This window comes from Anabas testudineus, chromosome 13, assembly GCF_900324465.2.
Source record: "Anabas testudineus chromosome 13, fAnaTes1.2, whole genome shotgun sequence".
In the NCBI taxonomy this organism is placed as follows: Eukaryota; Metazoa; Chordata; class Actinopteri; order Anabantiformes; family Anabantidae; genus Anabas; species Anabas testudineus.
In genome coordinates this window covers 5,121,986-5,136,456 of record NC_046622.1, presented here as the reverse complement: position 1 = coordinate 5,136,456, position 14,471 = coordinate 5,121,986, and the positions used below count along the sequence as shown (strand labels likewise).

The 14,471-nt window shown below is 39.8% G+C and overlaps 2 protein-coding genes and 1 non-coding gene across 3 annotated transcripts in view; 2 read left to right on the top strand and 1 right to left on the bottom strand.

The window, feature by feature from the left end:
• LOC113149720 (LHFPL tetraspan subfamily member 6 protein) overlaps window positions 1–2,007 on the top strand; it is a 38,606-nt gene extending 36,599 nt beyond the window's left edge. Inside the window, exon 4 of the mRNA XM_026341968.1 lies at window positions 1,183–2,007. Coding sequence (XP_026197753.1) covers window positions 1,183–1,301 — 119 coding nt within the window. The 3' untranslated portion in view covers window positions 1,302–2,007. The remainder of the gene's footprint in view (window positions 1–1,182) is intronic.
• A 5,520-nt stretch (window positions 2,008–7,527) lies between these two features.
• trnak-uuu lies at window positions 7,528–7,600 on the bottom strand. Its single transcript has one exon. It is a non-coding gene; the product is annotated as a tRNA-Lys (tRNA).
• A 399-nt stretch (window positions 7,601–7,999) lies between these two features.
• nek3 (NIMA related kinase 3) lies at window positions 8,000–12,902 on the top strand. The gene is made up of 14 exons (XM_026363629.1): window positions 8,000–8,037; window positions 8,115–8,242; window positions 8,615–8,708; window positions 8,835–8,932; window positions 9,010–9,093; window positions 9,449–9,516; window positions 9,616–9,702; window positions 10,490–10,544; window positions 10,729–10,929; window positions 11,137–11,251; window positions 11,333–11,485; window positions 11,578–11,709; window positions 11,844–11,961; window positions 12,557–12,902. The coding sequence occupies exons 2-14, from the start codon at window positions 8,126–8,128 to the stop codon at window positions 12,621–12,623; spliced, it is 1,389 nt and encodes a 462-aa protein (XP_026219414.1). The 5' UTR covers window positions 8,000–8,037; window positions 8,115–8,125; the 3' UTR covers window positions 12,624–12,902.
• The last annotated feature ends 1,569 nt before the right edge of the window (window positions 12,903–14,471 follow it).

Below are 14,471 nucleotides of genomic sequence, written 5' to 3'. Positions count from 1 at the left end.
CGTTCTCGTTAGCACTTCTTCTGTAAACGGTTGATTTCACACAAATGACGCCTTCGCCAACACATTGTCTTTGAACCTCTGCTTCACAAATCCTTTCATTAATCACGGAGAGAGCAGTCAGTGCTTCAAAGAATAACACCTGGTGTTGGACTCATTGATTACAGATGTGTTAAATATGAAACACAAGATGAAATATTCTCCCAGATAAACTGCAGCCACATTATAAAGAGAAAAATTAGCAGAACAGAAAATGAGACTCTGTATTTTTCAGGAGCTGACTCGTGTTTCCACAGTGAGAAGAAGACTGATACGATTTGTTAATGAGACGCCTCCTTATTCTCCCACCCGGCTCGTAATGACTGCATTCAATCAGATTTTCTCCCAAAATGTGTTTCTTATAATGAGAGGTTTTGATGGTCATCACAATTTATTCCAAATTACAAATGTGATATAGGCTATCCTTGTTTAATAATGCACATAATTTACTCTGAGGATTGTATGGAAAAAAATGCATCTGTGTGCCACATGCACTGTCAGTTTGCAATTGAACTATGTCCAGAGCATTTGTTTGAGCACTGCTAACTCTTTCTCAAAGGAAAGGGAAATATAGTGGCTCGGACAGAAAATGTTGAAGCAGTTCACAACATTATTTGCACTTAACACTAACATACTAACTTAACACTGACTAGTTAGATCAAAGACAAGAGTAGAGGTGCAACATTGATGAAGTAGTGTGCACAACTAGGTGATGTATTGGAGCTGAACACACTGATTCATTCATCCAGCCACACACAAGAGTTGTTGTGAGAGTTGTTGACCGACGTGTGTACACGGGACAATAAAAGTAAAGGTATTACATGTAAACAGATGAACACGCAGTTCTTTTCATTGCAATGGAGCAGATCTGAGCTCTAGTATATGTTTTCTTCATTTATCAAAGAAGTGATGTGGAACTTAGAAGCAATTTTCCTAAAAAGGTTCTGTGAATGTAGAGTCAACAGTGCAAATCTCTTCTAAGCGGTTAAACCAAAATTGAAATCAGTTCTTCCTTGGCCTAAGGCTTATCTGTCCTAATTTTATTGAAATCCATTCATGGGGTTTTTGGAAATATCATTCTGACAGAAAATGAATAAATAAAACGAACTAAAGATGTCATCCTCCATCCTCTGCCTTCCTCTGCAGGTTCCTGCCAGATCGGCTGGGCGTATTACTGCACAGGAGCAGGGGCAGCGGCTGCCATGCTTCTGTGCACCTGGCTGTCCTGTTTCGCAGGGAAGAAACAGAAGCAGTACCCGTACTGAAGAGAACACCAGAGAGACGGGAACAGGCCGAGACCTCAGGCAGTTCGACAAAAGGGAGCGGACTATGACTCCGGACTCACACCAGTACAGCACATCAGGCACCAAAGACGCTCAAGTCATTACGGTGCTCTGCACATCATGGGACATGACTCGTCTGACAACTGCAGGGACTGTTTCATAATGAACACACACGCACACACACACACACACACACACACACACACACACACACGGCTTTGAAAACTAGCTCTACTCTTACAAGCTGTTCTTATATGAAACATGTATGGACCAATACTATTTGTAAAACTGTTACATGACTATTTCTTTAACTCGAAGCGTATCCTCTCTTATTTTTTTGCCTTCTTCTCCCTCGGTCATTGATGTTTATGTGATAGTGTGTCCTGTGATGAAGAGAGTAGTATTATTGCTTCATTGTTTTGTGAAGTGTTTCTGTCTCCTCTTTATGTCTCATCCTTGCCTTAAACACAAGTGAGATGCAATAATCCCTATAATCCAACACTGGCTGCCTGCTTCCTCAACTCAGACTCTACAGATTCCAAATATCTAAGCATAGTTTATTTAACACATTCATAAGATATATGTTGTGTATGATAACGTATTTTATCATATTAGCACATGTTTTGTATTCACTCTACAAATTATTCTTTGTCATTATTTTCATTTTGTAAATAAATGTTTATTGAAATCCTGGCGTTAAAATGATTATTTCAGTCACAGAATAAACCCTGAGGTAAGTGGAACAGGCCTGTGCTCACATTCCTAAAAAGCTTTTCCCATGACCTCTTGATCTTGGTAGTGTTCACTACATGTGGGAGTCCTTTTCCCCCCAGTTGATACAGAGGATAAAGATGGAGCAGTGCTGTGAATTTAACTTTTCCCTATTATTGATAAGGTAAATCCTGTGACCTCTAGTCAGATTATTTGCCTTTTGATCAGGTTACACAGCTTTAAAGCTTCACAGTCTTCCAGACAATGCCTGAGATGCAGTCCCACCCTGGGACTTTGAGGAGCTGTGCATCCATCGGCTTAATGTCGAGAGGTATCTCCTAGTTACTCAACCCGCCTTCATAGTGTGACTTACAACAACGGTAACCTTTTCATAGCAATTACCACCGCTGTATGTGTGAGCTGCTCCCAGCTTTTCAGTTACTATTTTTAGTCATTTTTCCCCCCCTCTCTGTTTTCTGTCCTTTGATTAACAAACAACACTTCAGAGATTCATCCAAGCCCAAGCGTACAAAGTCAGCTCATTTACAATGCAGTTCTTCCCGTTGCATTTGGCCCTCATTACCATGCACATTTTCTCACAATGCTCAGCATCCCCCAGATAATGGTAGCTCCCCCCTCATCCTCACTTGAGAAATCTCTCTTTCTCTGTACTTGGTCTGTTTAATATGTTTGAACAGCTCCTCTGCATTCTGGTCTCTCTCTCTCTCTCTGATCTACTGTGTTGATTGATATCGCCGGTGATTGTTACAGTGTCAACTAGATGCCTCATCAGCCGAGGCTGACACATTGGGGTCATGTTGGAGCATTCCCCTCCTTTGTATCAGTGCTTGAACCTCAGACTGACAGGGTGCACTATGCAATCGGAGGTCTTGTTATGCGTAGGCGGCTGATTGTCTTAAAGCATGCAAAATGTGTGGTAACTGGCAAGTACAGCTGCTCTCATCAGCTGCTGAGTACAGGGATATCACAACTGTTGAACATGACGTGAATTTAGATTAATCAGAGCTGTTGTTTGCTGTTAGTGCTCTTATTCTTTTTTTTTTTTCAGTGCTGTTAGGACAACATTTTGATTTATACACAGAGGCAGATCGACATGTTACCAAAATGATCTGCCTAAACCTACAAGGTTTGAACATTTGATAATGAAAAGATGGATAAAATGTAAATGGAGCATCACATTCAAAGGTGGAGTCCAGAAACAAGTTAGTCAAGACTTGAATGACGTGTATTTATCAGTTATTAAAACTACACTGATTCCTATTTCCTCTTTACATTTGTGATTTTGGGAAGAGCAGCAAAACTAAAACTCATTTTCTTTAACCTTTAAGGAAAATGCAATGAGAAGAAGAAAACACGAGGATTAAAAAAAATGAAATAGATGCTGCTGAAGTTTTAGTATGACATCAGCTGAAATCTGTGCAGACTTTTTTTTAATATTGTTGGAGGAGGTTTTATTATTAAAGCACCTTTAGAGAGTTCAGCCTTGGCAGCCAGATAGATCCTTCCACATCAATTAATTCTTTCTAATTATTTTTTTCCCCAGCAGTGCGGCAGCTAGATAATTACTGCCCTTAAGAGCAACTCTGCTTAAAAGGGGTTTGTGCTACAATAACACTAAATCTCCATAAAGATATTGCATAATTGATACTGCTGCAGGATAGCAAGCCTGCAATTGTAAAGCACCTGTATAGAGAAATAGCTTTATGTCACCCCTGTCTATCCTGAACATCATTAGTATAGGGGTTATTTGGTTGTGTAATATGAAAATGAATAAAATAACCCATGCACAGGTTTTACATGAACTGAAATGAGTGGAGTAATGCAGCCCAACATCTTTGAAGTCAGTCAATGTTATTGATTTAATTGAGAGACTATCTTTGTTTCCTGCTGTGCTTTACCAGTCCCCACCCGCACTGAAAGGAAGAGCCAATTAGCCGCATATTTCTGTTTTAAGATCTTACATCGATATGCGAAATATTAATAGTCCTGATGTTCCTGTTTCCAATCCAGGCTGATTACACCTCCACACATTTCTTAACAGCAGAGATTTTTGACTTGTTATAATAGCACATGTGATATTAATAACACGGACAGTGGCTCTGTTCTTTTGTGTCATTAAGCCATGACCATGAGCAAACATACACAAAACCAGGAGCCTGAAACCAATAACAGATGTCAGTGTTCATGCTTGTGAGCACTGAATTCCCAAAAACTGCTGTCATTTAAAAAATATATAGTTTTAAACCAATTTTCCTATCACTTTTATAGAAGAGCTGTTCACCACCCACCAAACGTTAGGCTTCGTTAGCATCTTTATTGGAAGTGATCCCTACTGAATTTAATCAGTCATAAACATCTCTGACTAGTATTTATCCAGTTTTGAGAAAAAGATAAGTTAAGATTTTAGTGAAATCCTCAGTAACTGCTGATCCTAACCCTAACCTGCTGTTATGTGACTTTGTAAAAGATACTGACAGTAAAGCAGCTAAAAAGCTTGTGGAGTTTTTTTAAGACCAAAGCAGTCCTATAAATATTAAATGACCTGTGGTTCTGGTGTCCTGAGAGTTGGAGAAACCTTCCTTTGGTATGTTTTTCTTTCTATGGCATTTTCCTCTGGTATTTTTGTGGTGTGGCCACGAGTGTCCACAAATATGACTATACTGGGATAATAGTGACAGGTTGATATTAAGGCTGTGTGCTCGTTTCAGTGTCCTCCTTCCTCCTAGTGGCTGATTTGACTACAGCGAGTTTGAAGTGCTTCTCAGTTGAGAGGTAAGAATAAAATCAATGTGTTTTCATTCAGTTCTCACCCTGGGACGTCATTTTTGGATTCAGATAGGCTTGTTAGGACACTTGCATCTCCATTTATTTAGATGTTTAGTGTTTTAATGAGAACTTTTCTATTTCATAAAGTTTTACTGCGTATCACGCTTCACCTCGCCACCCCTCATATAATCAGGGGTGTTCCCTGTTGATGCACATTAAATATCCAGCTGCAAACAGGAAGAATTGAAGCTTTTTGAGTGGAACATAATTAAGCAAATGACAATTATATTATTGGGTCTTTTTCCACTCCCATTACATCAAGTATGTGCTGTAAAAGCTATTAAATATGCCGTAAAAGAGCTCCCCCACAAACGTCCAGCACAGTGATGCCTTCCTATTGATTAGTAGATGACAAATCTGGCAGGTTCCCTTTGTATTAGTAAACTGTAAAAAAGGAAAAAGGGTAAAAAGTTAGTCTGATCCATCTCCAAAGTCTGTGAAGGATAAACCGATAAAAAGCACTGAAGACAATGAACTGAAAAAGAAGCAAGGTGACAATGTCCAAGGTAATTATCTGGGGGATCAACATCTGCTCTGAGGTTAAGGATGGTGATAAAACCCTGTTTACGATGCTCAAATGGACCTTAAAGTTGAGATAAACTTCACAAAGTGACATTCACAGTCACTTTGCAGCTTCGTGGACACATCACAACAGATTATAGCTTTGTTCCTCTGATGTCCGTCTTTAAGAGGCTGATAATCAGACTGAACTGCCACTTAGTTTCAGCTCATCTGTTCACTAAACAATTTAGAGAGGTGGGCCGCGACTCACAGGTTTAGATAATCAGGTCCTTCATAACATGTTAGCTTCTCTGGGAAATTAGCACATTGGAAGGACATCATACATCAAAATTCAAGCAAAGCTCAGAAATGCCAGATTGTATGAACTTTCAAACTACTTTTTATGACCCTTGACCCCGTTTACTGGTCCCAAACGTCTCATTTGAGAGTTAACAAGCTGCCACGTGAATACAGCATATTTTAGAACTCTCTTTCCAGAGTATAAATAAAGTTCTGATTTTAAATTAAATAAATATCTAAAATAAATCTCAGACATCTCTGACGACTCAGTCTGCATATCGAGCGGCCCCACGTGAGGGACCGACCTCTGGATTGAGAAACCCTCATACTAGAGGCTCTTGATTGATGTCATTCAGTTTGAATTTTTACTGCCCCGCAGCTGCTTCGTGTCAGTCATCTGTCATTTTCGAAGCAGCACAAACGAGAAGCGAAGTGTCACTGACTGTGACTGATATGATCCTGCATTTAAATGCTCTGTCAGCATCGAAAAACACCTACAGCAACGAAGAAGTATGATCCTCATCCCACTGCTATCACTTCACAAATTAAATGTTTTTAGATATGTGCTCTCTCTTGCACAGCTTGGTGGTCGTCTTCAATAACCCGTTAATGATCAGCCAGCTGACCGTGTGCAAATTCCTCAGTTTTGAGCTGAGCAGAGTAAACCAAAGCTAACAGACCCGACATTGTTCAGCTGCACAGGAAGAGCAGCTATTTGGGGTTAAGAACATGACAGTTTAGATATCAGAGGGATGTAAAACATGCCTTCACTCTCCGTTTGTTTAGGTTTTATCAGCACAACTTTGTCTACTGATCCTTAAATACCACAATAGCTCAAATCTTCTCATTAGACTGTGTATTTTTAAGCTTCACTTATGACAATCTTCTGCCTTTATCATGATGTACTGCTATAATTACAAAGCCCATTGCTACCTTGTCTTAAACTGTATAAAACAGTCCTCATCCACTTATCAGTAGACGCTCAGCTGAGATTAGAACAGGGCCTCTTTCCAAACTAAGTTAACTGAGACATCATTTTACAGAGAAGCATCATGCCCATCATATTTCCCCAAACAGTTTGTGCAGCATAATCGAGGACCTCTAGACAAACTGTTGCACCATGTCCAATATTTACCTCATTACTGCATTTATTTTTCTCCTGTGGAAAACTATTCGCTGATAGGTGCAACCAGAGCACTGCCAGACAGGAAAAAAAAAACAAAAACAGGAGGTAATGAGGCAAATATTACACGTTTGGACCCACTGTGCAGCTGTTTGGATGTGAGGCACTTGGTTTATGCCTCACAAGATGCTGGGGGAATTCTGCGGCTCATTAAAGGACTATACCGGTGTGTTTTCAAGTTTCAGCTCCTTAACTACAAGTCGCATTTCCACATTTGTGCTGACTATTTACAAACATTTGCATTTGCCATTTAAGAATTACAGCCTTGTTAAGCAAAGTACTTCCATTTGTCTTCGTCTTAATACTTTTAAATCTAGCAGATCACTTTAACCAAACTACTTTCACTTTCACATGAACGGGAGTGATGTGGCTCTGACCACACCGTGACTGGATGTTGTCAGGAAATATGTTTGTTCATGTTCACCTACTTGTTGCAACTGCAGTTGAATTAACTGAAGAGTGGTGTGGTTCTGTTTTGTTGTCTGATAAAACGCTGTGCTCTTCTCTGCAGGTTTACTTATGAATTTCACAACATCAGCTTGAACTCATGCATCTTTTCTTTGGTCTCTGTCAGTGCAGCATTTCCTACCTTTAACAGTCAGAGATCACACTGGTGGAGCAGCAGCTTTAACAATGGAGGTCCAGGCTTGTTTTAAAAGTGTTGATCGCCCGAACAGGGACTTGAACCCTGGACCCTCAGATTAAAAGTCTGATGCTCTACCGACTGAGCTATCCGGGCTCTGTCTGCAGGAAACATGTGATTTCAACACAATCATGACGTGGAGTTTCATGCGTCTTCATCTTTAAACCCTGTTTTTTTGCCACTGTGCAGAGAGAGATTTTTGCCGATGGATTAGATTTGCTAAAGTGGTGTTGTCATCATCATTATTTTATAACATCACTTTTATATCGGGCTGTTCAAACAAACGGCAGAAAATAAAAGCTCAGGAAATAGATTATAAATAATAATAAACAGCTGAATGTGTTATATAAGCACTCAAAAGACGTGTGGGTAAATTATTACTACATTATTAAAGATTTACAGGAATTTAATTCTGGGGTTTAGAGATTATAATCTACCGCCATCTGGCGGCTGCGTCGCGCAATACAGGTGTGCGTCACGCTACGTCATCGCAGAACAAGGAAGTTCCGACCAAACAAACAGCACGCGCACAGGTAGGTTAAATTCATTTGTGAACACTGGAGACTAAATCCGTTGTTTTAATTATGTGCGGTGTCTCTTTGTGGTTTAGGAAGAAGCTCTATGGAGACATACTCTCTCCTCAGGGTCATCGGTGAAGGGTCTTTCGGTCGGGCTTTGTTAGTCCGGTGTAAAAACAGTCAGGAGAAGTATGTAGTCAAGGAAATCCAGCTGCCAAAGGTATGTGCAAACAAAGAAGGGGTGAAATGTACAAACTGTGGCTTCATGTTTACCTGTGGGCTGCAACAGGAGTTGAACTCCATCTCCCCAGTGCAGCAAGAATTAATGAGAAAATAATAATAAAACAACATTCAAATAAACATAGTAATATAGAAATACATTACATTTATTCTGCAGCATATATGGAGAAACTAGCAGTCTATAGGCAATGTTTGAGTCCAGACTGTAATGTTATAGTCGTAGGTTGGATATGGAAATGTGATTTGTAATGTGCTGATTTAATGTACCACACCGCTGCATGCACAGAAATGTGGAGGATGTTTGTTTTGAATAATGCTCAATGCGTCCATACCCGTGTTTTCATTTTTATAGAATCGGTCCAAATTGGAGAGTACGAGAAGAGAAGCCGTCCTGTTGTCTAGAATGAAACATCTTAATATTGTGGCTTTCAGGGAAGCATTTGAAGGTAGTGACACACAACATTTGTCAAAATCCTATTGTAAGACAATTACATTACATTACATTATCTTGGGACATACGTCTGTGATTGTTCAGGCTGAATAGTGGGCACTATATGATTGTGTTTGTGCAGCTGATGACCTCCTGTGTATTGTTATGGAGTACTGCAGCGGAGGAGACCTGCTCCAGATGATCCAACGGCAGAAAACGGCGACATTTTGTGTTGATGATGTATGCCTCACAGCCTGCGATCATTCTACACTTGTGTGTCACTGTTTTATTAAAAAAAATTTTGACATTTTTTCCAGATTTTGAAATGGTTTGCACAGATGTGTGCAGGTGCAAAGTATATTCACGATAAACGGGTTTTGCACAGAGATCTGAAATCCAAGGTACAGTAGTATTTAGACATTATGTTTATAATGACTATTTCTATATAAAAGATTTTACCTCATGTAAACATTTAGTCAAACACAACACAGGCATTATGAAGTGATGAAGAATATCAGTTATTTTTTATTCTCTAAATCCTAAGAAGACGTCGGTCATTTATTTTATTGGGTTGCATGTTGATAGAATCCCTCTGTGAGTGCTGTGAAGTGAAATGAACAATGAATCAATCGTTTATTGAGATACGATCACAGCATTATCTCTCACTAATGGATAATATTATCATTTTGCCATGGTCGGCTGTTCTTATTCTTGCTTAATGTCAAGTCACCACTTCTCTTTCATTTCCTTACCCAGAACATTTTCCTGACAGATAATGGGACAATCAAGCTTGGGGACTTTGGCTCGGCGTGTGTTCTGAACAGGTACAGGAAGAGAATAGGAAGCAGTTTACATTTATCCATTTTGTTTGATTTGCTGCTGTTATATTGGATCAACCACTTATTTATGCAATGGTGTTACAGCTCAAAAGCGTATGCTCATACATATGTTGGGACACCATATTATGTGGCTCCAGAAATCTGGGACAACAAACCGTACAACAATAAGAGGTATGTTATCAGATCTGTTGATCTGGTTCCTGAATTTGATATGGCACAATTTCAGAAGATCATAAAATGATAATTATTGATCAATGTCCATGTGGGGAAGCTGAGTTATGGAGATAGAAATTCTGTAAAGGTAGACTAGTATACATAGGCATAGCACATGGAGGCAGCGTGTAGGACTGTGTGTGTATATATATATGTGTGTATATATATATATATATATATGTGTGTATATATATATGTGTGTATATATATATATATATATATATATATATATATATATATATGTGTATGTATGTATGTATGTATGTATGTATGTATGTATATATATATATATATATATATGTATATATATGTATATATATGTATATATATATATATATATATATGTGTGTAAGTATATATACTTATATATTTGCAACATGACAAATTCTTATCTTGGAGAGGAATTATTTTTATTAATCCGTCTTGAACCATGGAATGTGTTCTGAAGCAGAGGTTCAGTTCGTATTCATTTATGAGCCCCAGGACCAGTAGTTCGATTCCTGTGTCTTGGTTTTCTTGGACAAGACACAGAAACCCTGTAGCAGTGCCGTGATCTATGTGCAGCTGTCCAGCAACAGTTTCCCCAAGAGAATCAATAAGTTATGTCATTATTATTCTCAGCTTAACAGTGATTATGTAAATCTATGCGTGGGTTAACCCATCTTGTATCTCAGTGTGCCAGGACATGATGCATGTCTGGTGTGAATGAATAACAATCTCTCTCTTATGTTTATGTGTTCTTCAGTGATGTGTGGTCTCTGGGCTGTGTTCTGTACGAGCTCTGCACCCTGCGACACCCGGTACATCCCCTCACTCGTCCCTCCATGTATCATGAGTTTGACATACCTTAAAGCACTGTTGCAGAAGGATTGAGGCCCAGTGTCTTCAGCTGAGTTCAATCATCTACTGTGTATTTTTTCTGGCTCAGATTTTGCGGTGCGGTTTGTTGTCCTGAACATCCTCACACCTTACTCTTGTGTCCAGTTCCAGGCACCCAGCTGGAAGAGCCTGATTCTGAAGGTGTGTCGGGGTTCGTACCCTCCCCTCCCCAGCCACCTGCCCTATGAGCTGCAGTATTTGATCAAGCAGATGTTTAAGACAAACCCAAAAGACAGGCCGTCCCTGCACACCATCCTAACATCTCACCGGGTTTCCAAGCTCCTGCGACCGTATCTGTCTTCTCAGGTAAAACACTTTGTACATGGTGACAGTCACTCAAGCAGCTTTTCTGGCTGTCCATCCATCAGAATAATATACAGTGAGTTACGCTATTTCCCCAGCTGTAGTGACTCTATGTGGAATCTGACCTTTGACAAGCTGCTGTTAGTTCAGATGTACTGCAAAGTTCATGTTATGAGTTTGAATTACTGTTCTGTTTTGAATCTTTTAAAGGCGATAGAGAAAGAGGAACAGGGGAGGCGGTTAGGTCACTGGAACAGAGAAGACGGGAAGAAAGTGGCTGATCTTCTGGGAGAGATGAGTTTAATAAAAACAACAACATTTGAAGGTACAGTCGTTATCATAAAATATGCTGCTGCAATTCAGGGAGAATAGTAACAAAAATGAAAATGTCACTCTTCACCACCAGGCACAGAGTTTTCTAAGAGTCACTCTGAAAGCAGAGAGCCTGGCCATCGAAAGCAGTGGGCAGCTGAGCCATCAGACAGTGTGCTGCAGGTGTTGGGCAATGCCAGCCTCATCTCATCTGACAGTCAGACCCTCGCAGGTTCCACTCGTGGAAGTATGAGACTACCAGCAGCATTTTAATTTACTGAAATGTACAGTTTAGAGAGTGAAATACAGTATCAGAGGGATGTATCCCGGTTTTTCCAGGTGTGTCAGAGGAGCCGGGGAACAGCAGGCAGAGGAGACAATGGGAGAGGGACCCTCCTGAAAGGCTTCTGAGTTTGCTTGAGAAGGCCCGACTGAGCAGAGCCTTCAGCACCTTTTTAATAAACAGAGTTGGTCTGTAAAAATGAAAAAATCATATTATTTGTAGAACTAACAAACAGAAAAGACACTTGTTAAATCTACAACAAGTGTAATTTTAGTGAGGATAGTATTATGTCATCTGTGATGTTGTGGTTTCCATTTTCTAGGTGATGATCCCCTGGTGGGACCTCTCTCCAAGCCGCAGGGTGACGACACTGATGGACCTGAGCCAGAAGTGGCTGTGGATGAGGACCGGCTGCAGCCTCGCTCTGATGACGAGGACACGTAAGTAACCCAGACGTATAATAAGATATTTTATTTATTTTATTTAAGATATTTTATTTAATCTAACAGGCCATACAGTACATCAGCAAGAGAAAAGGGAAATTCCTCAAGATTTTTGGTTTTATTTTGACATCGTAAAAAGTTAAGTCATTCTTAATGTAGCTTTCAGTGGCCATAACCGTGGTGTAGCATTTCAGATGGAAAGGTTTGACTAGTTATAGTTTTTACTAAGTGTGTAGGTGGTAGTATTGGAAGACTTAGATGAAAATGTAATAATAAAATACTGTAGCTCACATATTTGTTTACAAAATACAAAATCAAAAGCATTAGCTGTAAAGCGAGTTGCAGAAAATCCCTGGAAAAATGAACATTGTTCATGTTAAAATGTATATTAAATATTAATGTGTAGTGAGAATAATGTATGACAATCTGTTAGATCCCTGTTTACTGTGACCACTTACAGTTATGACAAAAATGACATTTAAAATTTTATTTACAAGACTGTGTCATTAGTAAAGGGGTCTGGATACTTTCTGAAGCCACTCTACGTGATTATAAAGTTAAATTGGATTCACTGTATCTGCTCTCTTCACAGAGACTTTGAGGAAGAATCTCCATGTGACTGGATAGATGAAGCTGAGAAAATGTTTGCAGAACACTAAAGCCTCATTCCTGCGCGGCCTACACAGTCACGAGGCTTATTAATGTTTACATTTGTTTAAAACGCTAAATGTGCACATGCCAGAATAATTTCCTGCAGTGTATGTTGCTGTTATAAATGAGGACCAGCTTTTACAGCACGTTTACAAAAGCACAGTTAAGCTGAAGATTCTTGCATTGTGAGTTTTCAGCTTTTGAACTCAAACAAACTGTTCAACACTCAACTGCTGCAACAAATCACTACATTTTGAATTTTAGATAAATGTATTTGCCATAAAATGTTTTTGTGCATGTGCTGTGTCTCTTATTTGATTTGAACATCTGCTGTTCAGGTTACCAGTGATAACATTCCTACTAGATTGAAGCTGTCTGGAAGCTCCTGTTTGGCTTGTCGGGGAAGCAGGAAATATTAGACTCAGAGCAGCTGGGTCTCCGTGGGGTCACACCATTTTGAGGCTGCCTCCACCCTTTGATGTCTATTTCCTCTGCAGTATGAAAAGCAGACTAAACATGTTCAGTCATTGGTATGCTTTGTCTTTTATTCTCTTGCTGCGATGTTAACACACCGTATATCTCCTCCTATTAGCAGTGGTGTGCCTGCATTAATTTCTTTCGACAGTTTAAAGACAAGCTGGTTAGGTGAACTGGTGACACATCTATGCATGGGAACATGAGTCAGTGCTGTGATAGACTTGCAAACTGTCCCTGGTGTGCCCCGCCTCTTGCCTAACGGCAGATGGGGTCAGCTCCAGCAACACCAGGATACTTAACAGGATGGGTGGTGTGGATAATGGATGGATGGATATGACTAAAATGGTTTAGGCACAAAAAGATGGCAGTAAATTTTGATATTGTACCACTAGATGGAGTTGAAATCACTGGTGTGAGCCTATGGAGTAGGCAGGAGTGAGGACATCTACATTGTGGTTCATATATAATTAAACCTTTGTCGATATTTAAGGTCAGCGGGTGCTCGCTCTGCTTAAATGTGAATTTAAGAGTGTGTTCCTTAAGAGATTTAATATAAGGGAACGAGTAAAGCCTGTTATTCTCTTTGTTTGGTCAAATTAAAAGCTTTACAGCGCGGAATAAGAGCTGACAATAGCTTAACCACGTGCAACAAGGCTGAGACAAAAACCGAGTCTCGCCCATGACAGTTTGGGAAGAACAGGAAATGCATACCCTTGAGTCAACAAAACCATAATGGTGCTGATTCACCAACAGTCACACTAAGGATGGATTATCCTGCTGCCAAAGTTCCTTTGGTGGCTGAAACCTCCCATTAGCTGACAGGAGGACTCCAGTATATGAGCGCCTTTTGCCAGATATCTGCACATGATGTGTTTTATTGAGGAAGTTCAGGGCTGCAGCTCACCACTTATCTTGAAGTCACACTGAATCCCCATCCAGGGCACGTACTCCAGTCCCCCTGCTTTTTTACTTTTCTTTCCCCTTGTACCTACATAGATATTCATGTTCTGCATAGATACACATAAAGTTGCGTAGCACAGATGAGCTGCAGCATCTTTGAGCTGTGTGTCCTGCAGATAGAGGGGTCTAGGGGTTCATGATGGACTAGACATTGCCTTTATCTAATAGTTCTGCAAGACATAAGTAGAATAAGTTTAAGTCTTTAATCCTTTTTAAAAACATATGTCAAGGGTGCAAAAAAATGTAATGACATTTAGTACAATACTTAAAAATTGAGACAGATAAGCAGATAAATAGGAGCTTCCTCTTGCAGGAAGGATGTGAAGTTATATCTCATTGGCCCTGAATTAGAGAAGTTGAGAAGAGACGTTTCTCTTTGAATGAAGTGCTGTGTCTTGGCCACACTCCATGAGGATGTG